The following is a 21133-nucleotide window of genomic DNA, read 5'->3' as shown; positions in this document are numbered from 1 at the left end:
AGAGGATCCTGCGCTGTGTTTGTAGGGTAATTCCAGACATGGGGGTGTTGTCTGATGGGTGCTACACATGCATGCAATTTTTTTTCAAAACACTCACATGTTGGCATCAAAATGCTGGCCTGTATTTTCCCCCATTTAATCTTTCTTTATCCTTTTCAAGGGAAATCTGAGGGTGGTGGAAAACCTGTTTCCAGTGACTCATTTGTGGTACCTAAGCAGCCTGTTTGCAACACAAAACTGCTCTTTTTTAGATTAAGTAGCTAAATCAGAAGGAAGAAAATATAAGAAAATGAGAAATCTAAAGGAGAAAGCAAGAAAAAACTAAAGAAAGATAGAGGGTAAAATAAAAGGACTTCTGCAGCTACCTGTACATATGATATTCATTCTTTAAGATCCAACCATTCTATATTCTATAAACCAGTATTTTTTCAATCTTCAAATCCAGATATTACAAGTTCACTTTCTCTTTCACGTAAAAAATCCATAAGAAATTTCCAATCCTTAGCGAACATTAGTAATTATTTTTCTCAAATTAATCATGTTGGCAATTGTGTTTTCTATGGATTGCTGTTTGCTCCGATTCAGCAGTAAAGCATGGGATTTTGCAGAGAAAGAGCCAAGGCAAACAAAAATGAAAACCCTGCTCAGATACGGAGCTTTAAAGTGCAGACCTGTGCCTGGGAAGTGCAGCGCAGAAGGAAGTCTGAATGAGCCCTGAGTTCAAGAAGTGCTGATTTGGTAGTTCCTCATTAAAGGGCTTAAAAAAAATTATTTCTCCTCCATCCCTAGCAACCACTTATAAAAGTCTTGCTGTGCCCTCCAGATACCAGTTCCAGACTTTAGTGGTCACCCCCGCCTCCCGTGATGCTGTGTGAACACACATCACCCTGCTGTGTGGCAGGGCCAGTCCAGTTTTGCACCTAGACAAAACTTTCAAATTCTGTCTGGCAAAAAGATGATGATCCATCCCTGGCCATGTGCTGTGCCTTTCTTTCGCAGCTTGCTGTCTGGATCTGTCTGCGTGATCCAGGAAATCTTCACACCATCACCAGAAAAGGCAAAAGTCATGCATCAGTCACTGTCTCCAAATAGGTACACAATGGGTGATTAGATTAGTCGCTGACTGTTTTCTTTGAAATGATGCGTTCTGTTGGCTGGCACTTTTGGAACTTGGTTTGCACACTGACTTTGGAGCATCCGAGTGGAATAGCCTCTTCAAATGCTGTATATCAAATTGTGTGGCCTTTTCCGTCAGAGATGTAATACTCTCTGGTAAAAAAGAACATACTACACCTTCTGTAAATGTTTGAAAGTTCTTAGTCACCCTGCAGCCTTGTCGGTACAGTGGTACTTCAGGTTAAGTACTTAATTCGTTCCGCAGGTCCGTTCTTAACCTGAAACTGTCCTTAACCTGAAGCACCACTTTAGCTAATGGGGCCTCCCGCTGCCGCCATGCCGCCGGAGCACTATGTCATCCTGAAGCAAAGTTCTTAACCTGAAGCACTATTTCTGGGTTAGCAGAGTCTGTAACCTGAATCGTATGTATCCTGAAGCGTATGTAACCTGAGGTACCACTGTAAAGGTAAAGGGACCCCTGACCGTTTGGTCCAGTCACGGACGACTCTGGGGTTGAGACGCTCATTTTTCTTTACTGGCCGAGGGAGCTGGCGTACAGCTTCCGGGTCATGTGGCCAGCATGACTAAGCCGCTTCTGGCGAACCAGAGCAGTGCACGGAAACGCTGTTTACCTTCCCGCTGGAGTGGTACCTATTTATCTACTTGCACTTTGATGTGCTTTTGAACTGCTAGGTTGGCAGGAGCAGGGACCGAGCTCACCCCATCGCAGGGATTCGAACTGCCGATCTTCTGATTGGCAAGCCCTAGGCTCTGTGGTTTAACCCACAGCGCCACTTGCGTCCCTTGTCTGTATCTGCAGCCAAATACCTAGGTGGCCGGTGGCATCCACTGTTTCCCCAAAAAAATGCAGTTAGGGGGACGTATGCAAGAATTGGGGCGTTTGGGGTAGAAAGATAATGGGCCAGTTGGGTGCAGCATGTTGCAAGTGAGCAAAATATATATTGTAGTATGTGTTTGCTGCTTATTTCAGGCCCAGGGGCCAAATGTGGTAATCTGGGTCCCTCCATCTAACCTTAGGGCTCTTTCCAGGCAATACCACCCACTGGGTTTACCTCACACCCTTCTTGAGTGTTTTTTGGCTGGGCTACAATGTGCCCTTGAGCTCTCAGACTGATTATCGCTTGCCTAAATGGAGGAGAGAGGGAGATGTGTGTGTTGAAACTAGTGTACTGTACAAAGGTAAAAACTACATTCATTGTTCTGCCCACTTTGCCAGAGCTAAGGATCCTGCTAGTGCAATGGGGCTTCCCCCACCTCCCCCCAAATCCACTCTGGAGAGTCATGAGAACCCCACAGAACAGAACATAGGGAGAGGAGAAACAGAATAGTTCTGTCTGGCAATTACAAATGCTTATGCTGATCTGCCTCAGCAAGGCAGCGCCATCTAAAGTGTGTTACAGTAGTCTAGTACGTGTGACTGTGGCAAAGCCTGCCTTCCTCAGGACAATTTGCAGCTGGCACATCCCCGATATTTTGGAAAAGCACCCTTGGCCACAGCTGTCACTTGTCAATTCAGAAGCCGTGGTGGACTCGGACGTGCTTCCAAGTTGCAAATTTGCTCCTTAAGAGGGGACTGCAACTCCATTCAGAATGGGCTGGATTCTGTGAAAAGATGCTCTGCCAGAACCTCCATCTTGCCTTGATTGAGCTTCAGTTTGTCTGTTACATTAAACCCCTCGTGAGGCAGATTCTTCACACTTACAATGAGCAGAATTTTCAGGCTTTATAATAATATAATATGGAAAAAGCCAGCTGCCTTAACTCTACAGCTGCTCCCACAGCTCCATAGTATACAGATAGATTACTGATAAGCCTAATCAGTGGCCGTATTATATGACAGTCAGAGTTGAAGGGAAGATTACCACAAATATACTTTGGCATTTTACCTTGAAGTGTGGTAAACAAGCCCAGAGGGTTTCTTCCTCTGAATAAACACCACACAATTCTTCAGTAACCCATAGAGCAGAGTGAGTAAAGTTTCCAGGGTAAGATTTTTTTAGCTGTTCTGTGTGTTTGCCTGAACTGCAAATTAGTTGCTCAGAGCGGAGTAAGAGGAAGCAGTTGTTATGACTGATAATCTTAATTAAAATAAATTAATTTATACCATGCCTAAGTGGCAATCATTTTGCAAGCACCATCTTATTCACCCAACACTATAATACAGGTTATTCCTGCTTTGCACATGGGGGATGGGGGCAGAGAAGCAAAATTTGCCCAAGGGAGCCCATTGGCTGAATTTTTGAAGCCTTCAAAAGTTCCAAGGTTCACATTTTATCCAGTGTGGTCTTGCAAGGGCTGAGCCAAGAGCAGCAGTCCAAGGTGGGAATCAAGAACTGTAGAACTAAATCGTCAGAACCAAAGGACAAACTGGGAATCAGGGTTCAGGAACAAGACAGGAAATTGGCTGGGTCAAGAAGAAGCCAGACCTCAGGGCTAAAAAGCAAGTCAGGACTGTAGGAAAAACCGGGAGGCAGAATCAACAAGCAAGCCAGAACCAAAGAGCAACCAAGATATCAAAGCATGCAAAGACCTAGGAAGGTATTGTTTCTCAAACAGGTTTCAGCTACAACAGGAAGCCTGCTTATACTGGAGTTTCCAATAACTAACCTGGGTAAGCCTTTATTGAGCACCCAGGGCCTGAGAATACTTACTGTGAACCTCCCCCTGGAGTTCAGCTACCACTATGGAACATCTACCCGCAGATCCCACTAGTGGTTAAGCGTTGGGTATGAAAACAAGGAGCCCAGACTGTAATAGCAGCTTCTTTCCAAAGGGCAGTATGGGGAATCTATGCTCAAATAACTATTTGTTGTTTCTGATGTTTGGTTGGGAACAAGTGAGGAAACAGCTGCACAGAGAGCGATTGGGTCTTGGCAATATAGGAAACAACTTGATTTTCTGCGCCCTATTCTGGAGTACACTACTGGAGCAGGTGTCTTAAAAATCGTCTCCAAGCAACGTCTCTTCATCAACGCTTCACTTTCTCCATGTCAGCACAGGCTACAAGGCAGCTTCTGTGTAGAAGTAGTGAGGCCTTTGAGACTGACTGGGGACGGTATAACCAGTGGGTTTGAAAAATGATAGCAAATGCCCTCCTCTTTTTGCCTTTGAATTAGCTGTGACACACACACACACACACACACACACAGCTTATTTGCTGTGCTGTCCAAAGGGAAATGCAGCTGGAGCCACACAGCTTCTGGCCTCAGTCCCACCTTGAGCAGGCTGGATCAGGCCAGTGGCCCATCTAAGTCAGCATCCCAATGGCCAGCCAGATGCTTGTGGGAGACGAGCAGGACCTGAGCACAAGAGCACTCCGCGTCCCCCCCCCCTGCAAGTTTGAAACTGCTGTGGGAGGAAGGGGGGCTTGACCCTTCCCCTGCCTATTTCTTTCTCACTGCAATTTCTGTCCAAAGGCTGTTTTCCTTGCTTGCAAAGGTAAACATGATCAGGAAGAAAAAACCGTGGAGAGGAAAATGTATTGCAGGGAAAGGGAAGGAGGTGCAGTTAAATAGTGGCAGATGTGGGAAGAGGAAAGCACTCCTCCTTCACTGCTGCAGATCACCATCTTCCCTAAGTTCTTTTTCCTTAATACAGTGGTACCTCGGGTTACAGACGCTTCAGGTTACAGACTCCGCTAACCCAGAAATAGTATCTCGAGTTAAGAACTTTGCTTCAGGATGAGAACAGAAATTGTGCTTCGGCAGCGCAGCGGCAGCAGGAGGCCCCATTAGCTAAAGTGGTACTTCAGGTTAAGAACAGTTTCAGGTTAAGAACGGACCTCCAGAACGAATTAAGTACTTAACCCGAGGTACCACTGTAGTAGCAGTAGTAGTAGCAGAAGCAGCAGCTGTCAGCGTATTGTTAAATGTGTTTGAATGTAATGCATAGTAGTTTTACCCTCAGTACCAAATACAAAACAGTGTTATAAAAAGTGGCCCCTGAGCTTTCTGAAGTGTAGCAACATCTGGTATCCAAATACTAATGATCTCATTACTTATCATCGGAGGGCTCAGAGTATGTTTATATTGCAATGAGTTATAAGTGTGGAATCAAATTAATTTTGGGTATGCAATGCCTGAGTGTTGGTCTGGGTCTGGCTGCAGTGAAAGCAAACATACTGCTGCTTTCTCTTTTTCTTAAGGATCAGTTCAGGGGCGAGGGAGGGGTTCCTGGGAGCCTTTTGCAAGAAAGAGGCTGTCCCTCTAGTCCCTCCCCTTTGGTGCCATGTGTTGGCTTGTCCTTCGGTGCCTTGGAAGGATTTGGCTGTGTTGATTCCACTGTGGCTGAAAAGGTATTGCTCACCTGCCCCTCCCCTCTGACTCAAGTCAAAACAAGTAACACAGTTTCTGTGGCAGAGCAAGACGGTGCCTGGAAGAGGGAAGCAGCCGAGGGGTCGGAAGTGTGAACTCAACGAAAAATCCAGCAGCTTTGGAGATTGGAACAACACTAGGACAGAACTGGCTTCCTCTCGCTCATTTTTCTCCTGATACCAGCTATTCTGAATCGGGGACCGAGCCTAGCAGGTAAGGGAGTCTTGTTGCTTTCTGATTCGAAAAGGGAGAGAGGGGCTGTTGTTTATTGATGATCAGTATTTCCAAATCATTAGAAAATTTTGTGGAGTATTTATTTTTCGGAATTTAAGTATCCAGCTTCCTGGTGTTCATGAGATAATTAGACATAGAATGGGAACTGCTACTTTATTGGGGTGAATCCATTAATACAGTGGTATCTCGGGTTAAGTACTTAATTCATTCCAGAGGTCTGTTCTTAACCTGAAACTGTTCTTAACCTGAAGCACCACTTTAGCTAATGGGGCCTCCTACTGCCGCCGGAGCACAATTTCTGTTCTCATCCTGAAGCAAAGTTCTTAACCTGAGGTACTATTTCTGGGTTAGCGGAGTCTGTAACCTGAAGCGTATGTAACCTGAAGTGTATGTAACCTGAAGCGTATGTAACCTGAAGCGTATGTAACGTGAGGTACCACTGTACTTGGTTACATTTTTTTTTAAAAAAAACAGAGCTCTGATGAAATCAGCAATTCTCTTCCTCTTCTCTATGGGTTATTTCACATGTTGCAGATTCCCTGCTTAAAGGAAGTTACAACTATAGCATTAAAATCCACAGATGTGTTGCATGTGCAATCTTTTTGTCCTGGTCGCGGCTTCTGAGTGTACGTGGTTACATCTATGTGCAGCCTGCCTGTGATGTCTTACATGGAAGTTGCTTTTGTATTGGAAATCCATAATATGAGGTGCAGCTCTTGGTCTGCTGGGCGCTGCCCTGTTGCTCTCTCTCTCAGCCTCCCTGTTTCTGCGGGACAATGCAGAGGAAGCTCTCCTGGGCTAAAAGGTGGGAACGCACCCCTGTGACTAGAGGCAGAACAGAAACAGAAAGGGCCTCAAGACATAATCACTTTCCGGGCTGATTATCTTGCCTGGTGGGAGGAAGGAGCATTTGAGGTCTTTGGCAGGGACTGTATGCACATAGGAATGTAGGGTCCTGCAAAACTGGGGTTATTTCATGATGCTTTTATCCAGCCAGTAGTAACTGGTGAAGTGATGCATTGGGAAGTAAGAGGCTGCCACTAATGAGGAATTACCAAAGGGCTGGCGAGCTAGATGCCTTTACCAGAGGGATGTGGCAGCAGAGATATAGGGGCTGCTAGGTCTGCAGGCATGTGGCAGCTGTCTAGCTGGCATCCCCCAAGTGTGGGCGTGAGCTATGATACCAGCAGCCAACAATGGGTGTCAAATACCATCGTACCTTGGATCCTGAATGCCCTGGAACTCGGACGTTTTGGCTCCCGAACGCCGCATACCCAGAAGTGATGGTTCCACTTTTTGGAACCCGAACGTCCAATGGGACTTTTGTGGCTTCTGGTTGGCTGCCGGAAGATTTGATTTTCGAACATTTTGGAAGTTGAATGGACTTCCGGAACGGATTCTGTGCGACTTCCAAGGTATGGCTGTACCTGCAACCTACTGACCTAGCACCCTCACATGCCCCGGGCACTAATTTGTCAGATAGGGGCCCCTTACCCCTTGGCCACCATTCAATGTCCTCAGTGCACTGAGTGCCCCTTTTAAGCGCACTGCCTCATCTGCTGCCTGCTGCTTCAGGTGACCTCCTAGTCCTACACATTTGCTGGCCAACTCCACATTGTGGAACTGGGCTGGGGATAGTCTTGATATGGCTGGGGTTAGTGGTGGTGTTCTTCATTTGTAGGAAGTGTTTCCTTGAGCAGTGCAAAAGGGGAACACACAGCCTTCAGTGGCAGTGGGATTGTGGGGAGGATCCCTAAACATTTGGGGGTGCGTGTACATATAAGCCATTTCAAAATGGCACAGGGAGTAACTTGTTGTGACAACTAGTATTGCTGCTAAAGGAACTATCCGCTTGCTATCCAGGACACCAGACCTCTTCCCTGTACTGAAGGAAGTGCAACAGCCATTCTTGTTGGAGGCAAGCAGGGCCAGCCCTGCCATTGCACAGAGAAGGGCCACCACCTCAGGCAGCGGGTTGTTTATGTCACGCAAGGGCAGCAAATTCTCAAATTTTGTTCTTTTCCTTATTATATTTTTCCTGCTATGGGGGTTGCTTTTGGGATTTGCTGCCCTGGCTGTAAACATAACATTTCCAGCCTGGGATTCAGTGTGGCTTGAGGTGGGACGGGTGACACTTGCTGCTTCACCTCGGGCAGCAAAATATATTGTGCCAACTCTGGGCTAGTGTTGCTGCTTCCCAGCAATTGGGGTTTGGTGGTTTCACAGCTGCAACGCCACAATCCATTTTTGGTGCAATAACTTTTCTGGTTTTCTGAAGTCTGTGGTATTCTTCCAGTCAAACAGATACATTTTGAAGATATGCTTCAGTGCTGAGTATATTTTAGCTGCATGTTGGCAGCTGATACAAACAGGGAGAATATAGCAAAGGAGGTATAATGGGAAGGTATTGAATTTTGGTTGCTCCGACCAGGATATGTGGAACCCTTCCTTCAGTGGAGGCAAAATAGACAGCCAAGCTTTTCAGGGTGTGGGGTATCTGGGAGGCTGCTTGGGGGAAAGGTGGTGATAATTATTGCTTAGTATTGAGATTTCAATCTCTTAATTGTTCAATTAATCAATTAAAACTGCACAGTTAATTAAAAATAATAATTCAGCCAGTTGGCAGCCCTGTTTCTGCCTTGGTGTGTAGAAGACAAACGAAAAAGAGCTCACTCAGCATGAGTTACTTTTAAAACTGCCCAGGGGGTTGTTTAAACATCTTTGCGACTACGGTGGGGGCAGGAGGAGGGCTTTGACTCACAGTTTGGGATTGGGCACCTGGAGGACTTTTCCGGATTATTGGTTTATTGCACGATAAACACACAGTTGTCCGTATTATGGTGGTAAATGTCTGACATGTCTTTCCTGACGTAGGGGGTCTGTTCTGGCCAGGGATATTGTGTTTTCTGAGCACACGAATTGCTGTGATGTGAAATTGTAACACACTTCTCATAGCTCACCCATCTATTTGTAGCTTTCAGCTCTGTCTGGACTATGATACTGTTTTGTCTCTATTGCAGAGATGGGTAGAGAAACTGTGGCCTTCCAGGTGTTGTCATTGGACTCCCACTCCCATCATCCCCAAGCTAGTACGGCCAAATCAAATCAAATCAAAACTTTATTAGCAAAGCCAACAGGCCACAGCTATACAAGAGTTAAAAGTGAAAATAGGGATAAAAGGAATGATGGGATCTGAAGTCCAACAAGGAGGGTCATAGGTTCACTATCTATTGTTTTTGACATTGCTGGTGGCAAGCAGCATTCGTCATAGGGACATGGGAGGCTTCCTGGTGTGCTTAGCTCATTACTGTCTACACGGACTGGCAGCAGCTCTCCAGGGTTTCAGGGCTCTCTCCCAGTCCTACCTAGAGATGCTGGGATTGAATTTGGAACCTTTTACATGCCAAGTGTGTGCTATGCCACTGAGCCACAACTCTGAGATTATGTCCCAGTAACACTGCCACACATTTCCCTTCCCAGTCTTGCACAATTCTATAAACTGGTGTGGGTGGGTGGTGTGTTTTGTTGCTGCTGCTGTACTTATTTCTCTGGAGTAGAATGTGCCCTTGCTGTATTATTCCAGCACAAGAGAGCTTCATCACACCCATGTCCCACCAGTTTGTTAATCTTACCACCACCAGTCTTTTTCCCCCCAGTTCCAGGCTGTGCACTTATTTTCTTCAGTCCTGGAACATCTTGTGTTCAAAACCAAAAGTAGTGTTCTAAGTATAAGGGGAAAGGTAGGGGGCTTTCGGTGAAACCACACCTGCCTGCATTTTAGCTAAATCACAGTTTCGCTGCCACTTCTAAAAATGATAGCTATTTCGCCTCCAGGCCTGAGGCTCACCATCATCCCCTCTGGCCACCCTGAAATTTGAGCATGGAGAGTAGGGAGTAGGACTAAGGATGGATGGATCTGCCAGTGCCCATTTCCCAGAGTTTCTCATTATTCTGTGCTTCTACCTTCAAATTCCTCAAGTCCTCATAAACGTTCATCAGCATTTTAGTGCAAATCTCCCCTGCTAAACACATTTTTGGGGGAAGCAATTATCCCTAACATAATGCATTTTGTATGTAGTTTTCACATGTATATGCATTTCATGCACACTGTTCCCTGATGTACCCATTTTTGCACACATTCTTTGGCTGGACAACTGCTTCGCAAAATCTGGAGAAATCCAAATTTCTAAGGATAACAATGTTTCAGTTTAAACAAAAAAAATTCCTTCCAGTAGCACCTTAAAGACCAACTAAGTCAGTTCTTGGTATGAGCTTTCGTGTGCATGCACACTTCTTCAGTTTGCATATTGTTTTAGGAAGTGTGGAACAGGGAGTTTCGAATTGAAATGTGAACCAAACATAATTTCTCTCAAACCCTTAGGCAGGACATTGCTCCACTGAGTCCAACTAATAACCCCTCTTATTTAAACAAGCAAACCAAACTTTATTCATTGCTGTTATCTGGAAAGCCCCTGAGTATGCGTCAGTAGGTCAAAGTTGTACCGGCTGCAAACATATCCCGGAGGGAGTTTTGTCAGGCTGAGTAGTTGGGCAAGAAATTCGTAGAAGATAACTAATTTTCTTTGCAGAGCTGCAGGTGGGACACCACCAGCCCTTTGGAATTTTGGCTGCGATGCTTGATGATGAATGTACTTCCCCCGAGTAGGCATGTCCAGCATTTCTAATCTTCAAATGGGGATTCTGCAGACATAGGAGGATACGGAGGCTGATTCCCTTAACCATTAGCCTCATATTGGTTACCGTAATTCCACATGAAATTGGTTCATGCGCTGAGCTGGTTGTGTGCAGGCCACCAATTAGGTGGGAAGGTCACCTGCAATTAGCCTCACCCACATGGTTCTTCTGGTGGCAACACCCATGTGGGGCATCAAGCCAAAGGAAAGTGACTCCCACATCACACATGCATGTGAAGAGGGGCAGGCACTTAGATGTTGACTGCATGTTACGCACAAGTGAGCTCTGGTGCTATATTCCTCTCTGTTTTTTTGGAAAAGCCACTTTCCCAGCTATTTGCAGCAGTGAAACAACAGGCAGGGAGATGTTTTGGCATGTCGCCTCCCACTACTCCTCTGAAGTGCTTTTCTTTAATGATAATGATGGTGGTGGGGCTCTAATAGATGCATTTGATTATAATGAGTTGGCATCCCCTCCGTCTAGCTGACTTCCTACCCTGAGATTTCCCTTCCTTGAGGAGGGGGAGTCATGTGATTCCATTGCAACATGGCGGAGGTTTGATTACTCAATTATAAAACATCTTGTTTTGGTTCAAGATGCCAAGGTTTATGGCATGAGCACAGTTTCTCTACAGGAGCATGCAGACACACCTTTGGGTACTAAAGTTTGCAGAGGGCGCACAACTGCCTTCCAGATTTTGCTGGGAGTTTGCCAGTGATTCCTGCTGGTTAGAGTGGAACTCGGGAAGAGGGTAGCCTAGACGAGAAGAGACCACCGAGACAACTTTTACAATACTTCCTATTCCAATCTTGCTCTTTTACAAGGAGCCTGGAATTCCACAGTCTGCTTCCCAGCTTGGTATATTTGATATTACGTACATGCTCAGGAGTTAAATAAAAACTGGGCTCTGTGCCCAGGGAAACTAGTTCTTCTCTGGTAGAAAGGTTTATGCATCTACTCAGCGGCTGCCTGCAGCAAACTTCCTCTTGGCTAGCAAACAGGCAGCGTGAGTCTAATCCACGGGCGAGATAAGCTTATTTGGCACAGAGGACCACACTGGAAATGTTGTTTGCCATCACATATCCACACTTTTCTCTACAACCATGAGTGTTAGAAAAGTGCTGGCGTTTTTTAAAATGAAAACTGGGAAGTCTCGGGATTCTAACAAGTCCATGCCTTAAGGACCTTGTCTTATATTTTGCACAACCCTCTTCTAGTCTTTCCCAGGCATTGAGAGCTGTTTGTGCAGCTTTAAAGAAGCCAAGTCAGCAGGGTAATAGCCCAGCGCGGGCAGAACAAAAGAGAGGGTGTAGACTTGGAATATTTGGATAGGAATTGGGCATCTGAATATATTCAGGAGGGGTGTGTGTGAATTGTTGGAACTAAACTTGCTTAGCTGCCTAGCATCTCTGCTTATTTTTGCAATCAAACTGGGAATAACCTACTTAAGGGCTGCATGGATTCCTGGTAACGTAATGTCTTGCATCAGAATGGATCTCTTCAGTTTTGGTGGTGCTTTAACATGCTTGGACATGTCGTTAGGATGGGACTGGAGGCAGGAAGGACCAGTTAGAACTATGTAGCCTTATCGTGTAAACGGACGATCATGTCAGTCTTTGCATTCAGATACATGAACAGGAGAGAATGGAAACTGACTTGAATGAATGTTTCCTTCAGAAGCCCCTTGACTTGAAAACTTTGTTGACTGAAAAATTGCAGCCAGTTCACCCTACAGAGCAGATTTGGATTCAGGGGTTGTGGCTTTATAGCTTGGTTGGCTGTTATTCCTACATGGCAGTTTATTACGCTGTGTGATGTTTTTATTTTCAGTGGACTGCAAAAGTTTCAATATGCAAAGGTTGCATCTCTTTGTTCAAGTAGAATTGCATTCTGGATTTTATGCTGATCTTTGGGGCCTCCCACAGAGCTCTTCAAGTTTGGATTATCATCCCTTTCATTGCGGCTTGCAAAACACTGTGCCTTTCCCTGTGCAGTTTGATTAAAAACCATGTGGACTAAAGCAGGTCACCTGGTGTCATTGTGATGTCATAGGGATATAAGGGTCTAACCCATGGGTAGGCAAACTAAGGCCCGGGGGCCGGATCTGGCCCAATCGCCTTCTAAATCCGGCCAACGGAAGGTCCAGGAATCAGCATGTTTTTCCATGAGTAGAATGTGTCCTTTTATTTAAAATGCATCTCTGGGTTATTTGTGGGTCATAGGAATTTGTTCATTCACACACCCCTCCCCAAAAAAATAGTCCGCCACCCCACCACAAGGTCTGAAGGACAGTGGACCGGTCCCCTGCTGAAAAAGTTTGCTGACCCCTGGACTAACCTAACAGCTGGATCCAGTTCCCCACTCTGGATTTTGGCTTGGATATTTCTCTTTATTCATGGCACTTGATCCCTTAGCAATACAGTAGAGTTTGGAATGGCTGTCCTTTTTGTTTCTTTGGAGTGTCACTCTCCAGTCATGCCTGTAATCATAGAACATAGGTAGGCTTCATCATCAGTGAATGTTGCAAATAGGAAACAGGCACAGTTCATGGTACTGCTTCAGCCACCCCTTCCTTGGTGGCTCTTGTCTTTCTGCTTGTCCACGTTAACTAACTTCTGCTTTGTTTCATGGTGATATCTGTCTGAATGTGTGAAATTGTGGATGTATGAACTGCACAACTTTGGTGAAGGAACACTTTGAAGCTTAATCAGAGTAATGGCAAAGCAGTGTTGGCACATGTTCACAGGGCAGGATCAAGTCCTGCTGGTTTGATACCTGTTTGGCCCATGTAAGGATGCTGGACTAGATGGTCTGATCCAGCAGGGCTCTTAATACATGCTCATGTGCTTATCTCATCACTAAATGCAAAGTGCAGTAAGTGATATCTGCAGAATAGATGGAGGCAGCAAGGGTGTGTTCCTTGTCTGCTGTTCATCTGACCTGGCCCTGCAATTTTCCATGTCTGCCCATTTTTTTATCCGCATTGATCAGATGTGGAGATTTAGCACATGAAAGCCGTGACAAACCCCATGTGACCATGCACACTTTAGACAATATTTCATTTTGAAAAGAGATACGTAGCATTGTCTCTGTCCTCCCCCCCTTTAAAAAAAAGCTAGACTGAAAAGCTTGACCATCTTGGCACCAGTCTTACTGTGGATCTTTGAAATATAATAGGTTTTGTTATGAAAGCCAAAGTGAAAACCCAACCTTGTTGAATTGCGAGTGCTGTGAATAGACAGCTCTGAAATGAACAATACTTTATTAGTGTTCATGGGAAGCTTATGCAGGCATTTTCACTGTAACAGGGATCCCCAGTGAGGTGCCTGCAGGCACAATTGTGCCCTTTAAGACTTTCCTTGGCACCCACAAAACCTCTGGCCTCTGCTGCCTCCTTTGTCAGTTGTAAGCAACCCCATAACAGGAACACTGATTCACGGAACCTGACATTCAGCATGCCTCCCTAGGCAGCTTGGGTAGAAGAGGGAATTTCTGCAGGTAGAGGATGTCCACAACAACCTTCTGATGGACTCTCCTCCATGACATAATTACTGAAAGTGCAGCAGCCCTGTCCTCTTGCTTCTGGCCACCATCCCGTAGCTGCATTGGGATCAGCTACAGAGTTGTGGCATTTTGTGGTTCTGAGGGGAGTACACTCTGCCATTGCAACTGTGCCGCTTAACTCAGTTTTATGGATGGGAGTAGCATGGCAGGCAGAGGAACAAATTCGCATCCACACAATCTCCTGATTGGAGCGAGGAATAATCTACAAAGGTCTGAAGCAGTGTCGCCCTATAGCAGATAGGAGAAAATGTTCTACCGTTGGTATATGACTCCCGTCAAATTAGCTAGAATGTACGGATCCTGTAATAAATGCTGGAAGTGCAAGGAAAGAGAGGGGACCTTCTACCATATGTGGTGGGAATGCCAAAAGGTTAAAGGGTTCTGGGAGAGTGTGTATAATGAAATAAAGAAAATTTTAAGTTATACTTTTGTTAAAAAACCCGAGGCATTCCTGCTGGGATTGGTAGGAAGGGAGATAAAAAGAAAAGACTACAAGCTGTTCCAGTACGCAACAACGGCAGCAAGGGTCCTGTTAGCTAAAAATTGGAAATTAGAGGGTTTGCCGACAATTGAGGATTGGAGATCAAAATTATTAGACTACGTGGAGATGGATAAGATGACAGGAAAAATTAGATATATAAAAGACCAGAGGTTTATAAAAGATTGGGAAAGTTTTACGAAATATCTGGAAAACTTATGCGATGGACAGATAACACTAGTGGGTTTTAAGGGAGCTCTGTAAGAAGCAAAGGGTACTGTCTAAAGGAAAACAGAGGAACCAGAATGATCAACGGCACTACAAAATAAGAAATGCGGAATTATTGTTTTTATTAATACGGATGATTTGTGGAAAGGTTGAAGGAAGTCACTTTTATAAAATATGTGAGCATTAAGTGGAATACTATAGTTTGTTCTGTATTTCGATTTATGTAAATCAATAAAAATTATGCATGAAAAAAAAAGCGCAGATCTCTGCTCAGTGCTGTGAACCTTGTCCGCCCAGGCCCAGCCCCCTTTGCGTTTTGTTTACCAGGAGACTGGTAGGGCCAGGATAAGCTCCAGACAGAAACTCAGTGTGACTCTCAAATTGACTCACCCAGGTTGGGGCAGAGGAGTGGCGTGTAAACACTGAGGGTTTGCTGCAGGAGGTAGGCTGGGAGCCACCCCCAGCTGTAGGGAGAGTGAGAGACTATCCCTGCTGAATGACATGTCCCAACATCTGCAGTGGGACCTTGAACAGGTCTTCTGTTACTGGAGCTTGGCTTGGAGGATGGAGGAGTATTCTTGGCATGGGGAAGCTCCTTTCATTCATTGCCAGAGCTGAGGAGCTGTTTGCTTAGCACACCCTGCCAGGATTAAGAGGAGGCTCCCCATGACTTTTTCCCTCCCAGCCTAGCAGGAAAGAGAAGAGTAGCAGTTGAACTAGTCAAGCACATGGGGAGCTGAGAATTGCCAATCAGGTTTCCTTCTGGAAGCCCTCATAAATTGCAGTTAACTGTGACAGAACACAGCATGAATATTTGCTTCAAGGACTATGTAGTGCTGGTAAGACATGGACCTGAGGCCAAAGAATAAATCTGCCCCTGCCTCCCCACAACTTTCCCCAAACCAGAAAATCTGCTTTCCGGTGTAGATATAAAGAGCTGTTGGCGCCTAGAGGCCAAGCTGCAAACCAGGATGTCCCCAGTTTGCTTCTCACTCTGCCATGAATTCACTCTGCAGCCTTAGGCAAGTCTCTTTCTCTGAGGCCAAGCCCTTTGCCTCCCTTCCATCTGCCATACAGAATAATAGTACTGACCTACTTTATATTGAAATACTTTATTGTCACTTGTACAACTTGTATACAGTGAGATTACTGTTGAGTTACTATAGGGTTGCTGTGTGATGTGCAACAAAAAAATGTAAGTGAAGTGTTTTGAAAACTAGGAAAATGCTAAATCAATTCTAAATTATTATTGTGTCTGTTACAGTTCATGCTCTGTGTGCTGCTACCCTTGAATTGGGTTATAATATGAATGTCCAACTTTGTATGCATCGGATAAATATTACCTGTGCAGTAGGGTTAGAGACAAAGATTGATAATTCTGCTTGTTCGTGTGCAGAAGTTTATGGGTGTTTCTGAACAGGAGCTTTCCCTGCCTTTGTTTGGATGCCCCAAACAAAATGTCAAGACATCTGCTGCTATTCTGCTGTGTGGGCCAATTTTGGTCTCACGTAATGCATTGGATTGCACAACAGCCAGGCTGTAGTGGCCCTGGCCAGCTTTTATATTTTATCTTCGCTGAATAGATTGATAGATAACCAGCAGGGAATGCTGGGTTTGGGTTTACCAAAGGCCCAGTTTACACAGGAGCCCTAAAGTGTGGCTCCACATGGTCAGATGCTTCTAGGTGACTATTTCATGTATCACTTCTGACAGCTGCTGCAGTAATTGGTAGAGAGCCCTTATCTTGCCATCTCTCAGCCCTGTTATTGTCAGTTGCCTGCTCCCTTCTGCCAGGACCTGAATTTCCTCCTTGTAGTAGTCGGAACCAAAGAAATTTTTACAGGAATTTCTGCAGCACTGGGCTAAGGCATTTTGTTCCCTAAGATGTAGCAATGAAAGCTCCTCCCACAGTCATGGTGTACAGTATTCAAGGATTGTGGGGTGAGGGGAACAGCCACAAGCACTTCTCTCCCCGCTTTCTGGCAGGCAAAATACAATGGTCAGAAATTAAATAGCTAATAATTTGCTACCCTTTCATGACGGCCAAGTTCAGCTGCTTGAGGCAGTTGCCCCACTATACCTAAGCGTAGAGCCGGCCCTGAACTTTAGCAACATGCAGGCTCTGACCATGTGGAAGCTCTATAGAGGGGTCGTATGTGAACTGGAGTGAAGATGTGGCATAATTATATAAATAATGTGTGTGTAGCACACCTCAGTCTTTGCCTTATTGTGTTAGCAGGAGACATCACGGCACTTTCCAGGTGTGATCCTACTGCCTCCCTCCGTAGAGCTCGGCCATGAAGAGTAAGGATGAGACCAGTGACACAGACAGTGGGATCATAGTACAGTCAGGTGAGTGACAGATGGGGAAATTCCTGCTCATTATCATGTAGTGCCAGCATCATCTCCTGGATTTGTTTCTGTGTCAACAGGTTTAAGCAAGAATGACTGCACTGTTTGGGGTGGGTGGGGGCTCCTCTTTCTGCCCCAAGCCTATAAACTTACCCTAGAAGATTAGACTAGAAGGTATCACCACAGCTGCACGTAGATCAAAGCACAGCTGTGAAAAGAACCTTCTGACTCATTAGTCATGGCTGGCTCCTTGTTGGTTCTATTTCAGTCCGGCTTCCTCCTGGCCGGGCTATGATGTAGCCCAAAGTGTTTAGCTGGGGATGCCCAGGATTCCAGAAGAGAGTGTGATCTTGCATGGACACACGGAGATAGGAGCAAGAGCTATAAAGGGTGGTCTTGGATTTTGGGGGCTGGTGTTACATGGTGGAATCCTAGTGCTTTAAAAGCAGGAGTGGGGAACATGTGACATGTCAAATGTTGTTGGACTCCCATTAAGTGCAGCCAACTTGGCCTGTGTTAAGGGATTATGAGAATTGTAGTCCAGCAATATCTGAAAGACCACAGTTTCCCCCCTCCCCCAACCAGTTTAAAGTACCGCACTTCTCAGCTGGTAGAGCATGAGACTCTTAATCTCAGGGTCGTGGGTTTGAGCCCCACATTGGATAAAAGATTCCTCCATTGCAGGGGGTTGAACTAGATGATCCTTGTGGTCGCTTTCCAACTCTACAATTCTATTATTCTATCTTGCAATATAACTGCTTCCTCATCATAAAAGATTTCTTTTCAAAAAACATTAGTAGCATTGAAATACAGGCAGAAGGTAGTGTTCAACTTACCCAGGGTAGACCCATTGAAATTAATGGACCTAACTTAGTCATGCTTATAGATTTCATTGGTATTACTCTGAGTAAAACTTAGTTGAATACCATCTGGGGTGTTTCAAAGTGGACGTAATTCCTCCCGAAGACTCCGTAGGAGACTATTTCACTAAAATCCTTCGGCTGCCCGGTATGTGGCATACTTTCTGCATGAGTAATACCTGATCGTTGTACTTACTTAGTTATATATAAACTTTAGAAACAGCTTCCATGAACAATTAGCGTAAAAGTGCTGAACAACATACTTGTGGTAGAAGTAAATAATCAGGCCACACTTAAGATGCAATGTTGTATATACAACAAGATTCTCTCTCATGTAGGAAACTATGGCATATAATGCATCTCTTAATGGTTTTGAACTATCTGTGTGTACAGACAAGGAATGGTAATCTTTTTTTCATAGGGTGGGCTCATGCCAGTGAACAGCGCTATTTGGGATCTATAGTGCATAGCAGCTCTAAGCAAGAGTTGCAGCGGGGGATCCAGACAAACAAAATAATAAGCGAGTTCAGCATCCACTTCTTAGTCTGATTCCTTTTGCAACCCCAAGTGCTTATTTGATATCTCAGGGTACATCTGAATAGAAACTGCTCCCAGTTTAGCAAGTTAGTTCTAAACTGCAGACGTTTCTTCTACCATCACCACTCAGAAAGTGTTGTATGGTTTCACACAACTCTGCACCCACCCCTACACTTATGAGGGAATGGTCTCCTATTGTCCTGTATGAATGAGCTAGTGTGGGTTGAGATCTGACCTTTATGTGGCTTGTGAGGAGTCAACAATCTGGCTGAGTGCCTCTGATCTGTGGAAGAAGCAGCATGAGCTAAAATCTTCTGGAACTGCTGTCTTAAGGCTTACAAATATCAAAGACTCCTTTTTGTTCCGGTCTGTGAGCAGAGCAGCAAATCTGTTTGCTTAGTTCTGCAATAAACTTAATGATCAGGAATATCACCATGGAGTCTCCTCCTTATCTGATCTGCGATGACCTTGAGGTGCTTGCAGCTTGGAAGTAGGAGCTAATCAGTCCTGGCTGTTGTACACATTCCATACCCCACCTGATGAGCTGTCAGGACAGCCTCTCCTTTGATGTCCCATGCCATTTTTATGATAACTGCTAATGACACCGGTCTTTAAGATGCATTCGCAAGACCTGCAGCTGGCTCCAGAAAGTTGCCCAAGGGCATCTCTGTATGGGTCATTAAATATTGCTGCTTCCCTTCCCGCCCGTAGCACCTGACAGGTCATCAGTCTGTGTCTGTCTCAACCCTTCCAGGACTAGACAGCCCCATGTCTCCAATGAAGGATCTGACGCAAGCTATGAGGAAACAGCAGAAGGCGCTGGAGGAGCGACTAGAGGCCTGTGTGCAGGAGCTGCGAAGGCTGTGTTTGCGCGAAGCGGTAAGGGGCCAGGAAGTCTGCAAGGTTGCCCCACACCCTTTGGGCTGCATGAGGTGTCCTGCTAAAGTAAAGAGGGCCCATCTTTAAGGGCTGTAGTTCTTTGGACTCGGACGCTCACAGAAACTGGAGAGGCTTTCCTCAGAGATCAAAGACATTCAGATACGAGGGAGGGGCAATGTAACCCAAAGGTAGTACTAGGAGAAAATATCTGGGGGCAAAGAAAGGGCAAAGACTGTATCAAGAACACTTTCCCCATTGGAGAGTTGCTCCTGCATTATTCAAGACGTTAACTTCTAAAGCAACCCATAATTAACAAGCTTAATTAAGCGAGCCTAGCCATATGCTGCAAGTGAATCTGATGAGGTAACTTTTCCCTCCTGACCTGAGATACTGCAAATAGTTAAAAATTGAACGTGGAAGTTTCTCCCAGAGAAAATTTTCTGGGCCCCCTGGATCAGAACCAACCCATCAAACCAACCACTATTAGTTGTGGTATTTTAATGCGTCAAGGAGAAAATAATTAAAACAATAAACTACCCTTTCTAGCTATTGCTATTGCCCTCAGTTAAAAGAGTACAAAACAAATGGGTTTTTGTTTGGTTGGTTGGTTTTGCAGGACACCAGAACTGTACCTTGCTCTCTTGAATGTTTTAGGGAATATTTTCCGGAATTTTCTATTACTTCCCCAGTCTATTTCCTATCTAACACTACCTCTTCATGTGCCTTGCCATTAGTTTTCAGGGGGGCACTGGAAATAATTGGATTTGTAAATAAGTTTAGGGAAAATGTTTTTTAAAGGGAAATTTAGAGCTGCCCAGTGGTTTGCCATTGTAATTGGGGCACAAAGCACACACTGCTACAACACACCTGTGCATCTTCTGTGTGTGTGTGTGTGTGTGTGCATACATACTTTCTTGCTTAGAGACACATTTCATGACATTTGGAAGCCTACAAAGAGTGGGAGAAAATCCCCAGAACTGGGAATCTGGCAGCACTAATGCAGAATAGTGTTATAGTCAAACTTCACACAAGAGGAATCTTGAACTCCCAACTAACAGTGGAGTGTGGGGCATGTCTTTGGCAAAGGGAAGAGAAATGGGTATGCTTGAACAGGACCTGGTCTGTGGGAGTCTGGACTATTTAAATTACTTTTCACATTTTTATCAGTCATTTTTTCATCACCTAACATAATACAACTTTTGCATAATTTGAATTTTTGAACTGCCCACCTCCCCCTACCCAGTAACTGTCCATTTTGGGTCTGGCTGCACTTAAAAAAAAGCAGCTTTGGTTTGGAATGAACTCAGGCCTGGTTATTTTGTGTGGCATCTATCTATGGCTGTCTTCTGTGCCTGAGGTTAACTTGATGTCATGGGACACTGAGGAAATATAAGAAGCTGCCAAGCTAACAAAATAATGGCATGAGATCCTATTTAGAGAGAGAGATTGATAGACAGGTATTTTGTAAGCTGCTCTGAAGACCCAGGGTGTGACTGAAAGTACACAGTTCTAGCAATTGAACATTCCCTTTGCTGTTTTCTTGACAGGAACTGACAGGATTGCTTCCTTCAGAGTATCCTCTGAAACCAGGAGAAGTGGCCCCAAAGGTCCGACGTCGAATTGGTGCTGCTTTCAGATTGGATGAGAAGGCCTTTTTCTCCAGAGGAGTGGTAAGGAATCTTGCTGAGGTGTTTAGGGAATATGGGCAGAAACAACATTTCCAATTATCCAGAGGGCTGCTTGGAAATCTGCTTGTGGTGGGAGTCACTATCAGCTGTCATGGCAACCCTTGCTGCGAGCACAGAAGTGTCCAGGATGAGATGGGAAGAAAAATGTTGTGCTGCTGATACTAGAGT

The 21133-nt window shown here is 45.1% G+C and overlaps 1 protein-coding gene across 4 annotated transcripts in view; it reads left to right on the top strand.

The window, feature by feature from the left end:
• INAVA (innate immunity activator) overlaps positions 1-21133 on the top strand; it is a 33068-nt gene that overhangs the window by 382 nt on the left and 11553 nt on the right. The window contains exons 2-5 of one of the 4 annotated variants that reach the window (XM_081915396.1): positions 5496-5663; positions 16889-17001; positions 19153-19277; positions 20825-20947. In XM_081915396.1, coding sequence (XP_081771522.1) covers positions 16947-17001; positions 19153-19277; positions 20825-20947 — 303 coding nt within the window. In that variant the 5' untranslated portion in view covers positions 5496-5663; positions 16889-16946. Of the gene's footprint in view, positions 1-5395; positions 5664-16885; positions 17002-19152; positions 19278-20824; positions 20948-21133 lie in introns of those variants that run through there. The other 3 variants (XM_081915398.1, XM_081915395.1, XM_081915397.1) reach the window with 3 other exon arrangements.

This window comes from Podarcis melisellensis (assembly GCF_964234715.1).
Source record: "Podarcis melisellensis genome assembly, chromosome: 6".
Taxonomy (NCBI): domain Eukaryota; kingdom Metazoa; phylum Chordata; class Lepidosauria; order Squamata; family Lacertidae; genus Podarcis; species Podarcis melisellensis.
The sequence above is the reverse complement of the archived record's forward strand: the minus strand, read 5'-3'. Positions and strand labels throughout refer to the sequence as shown.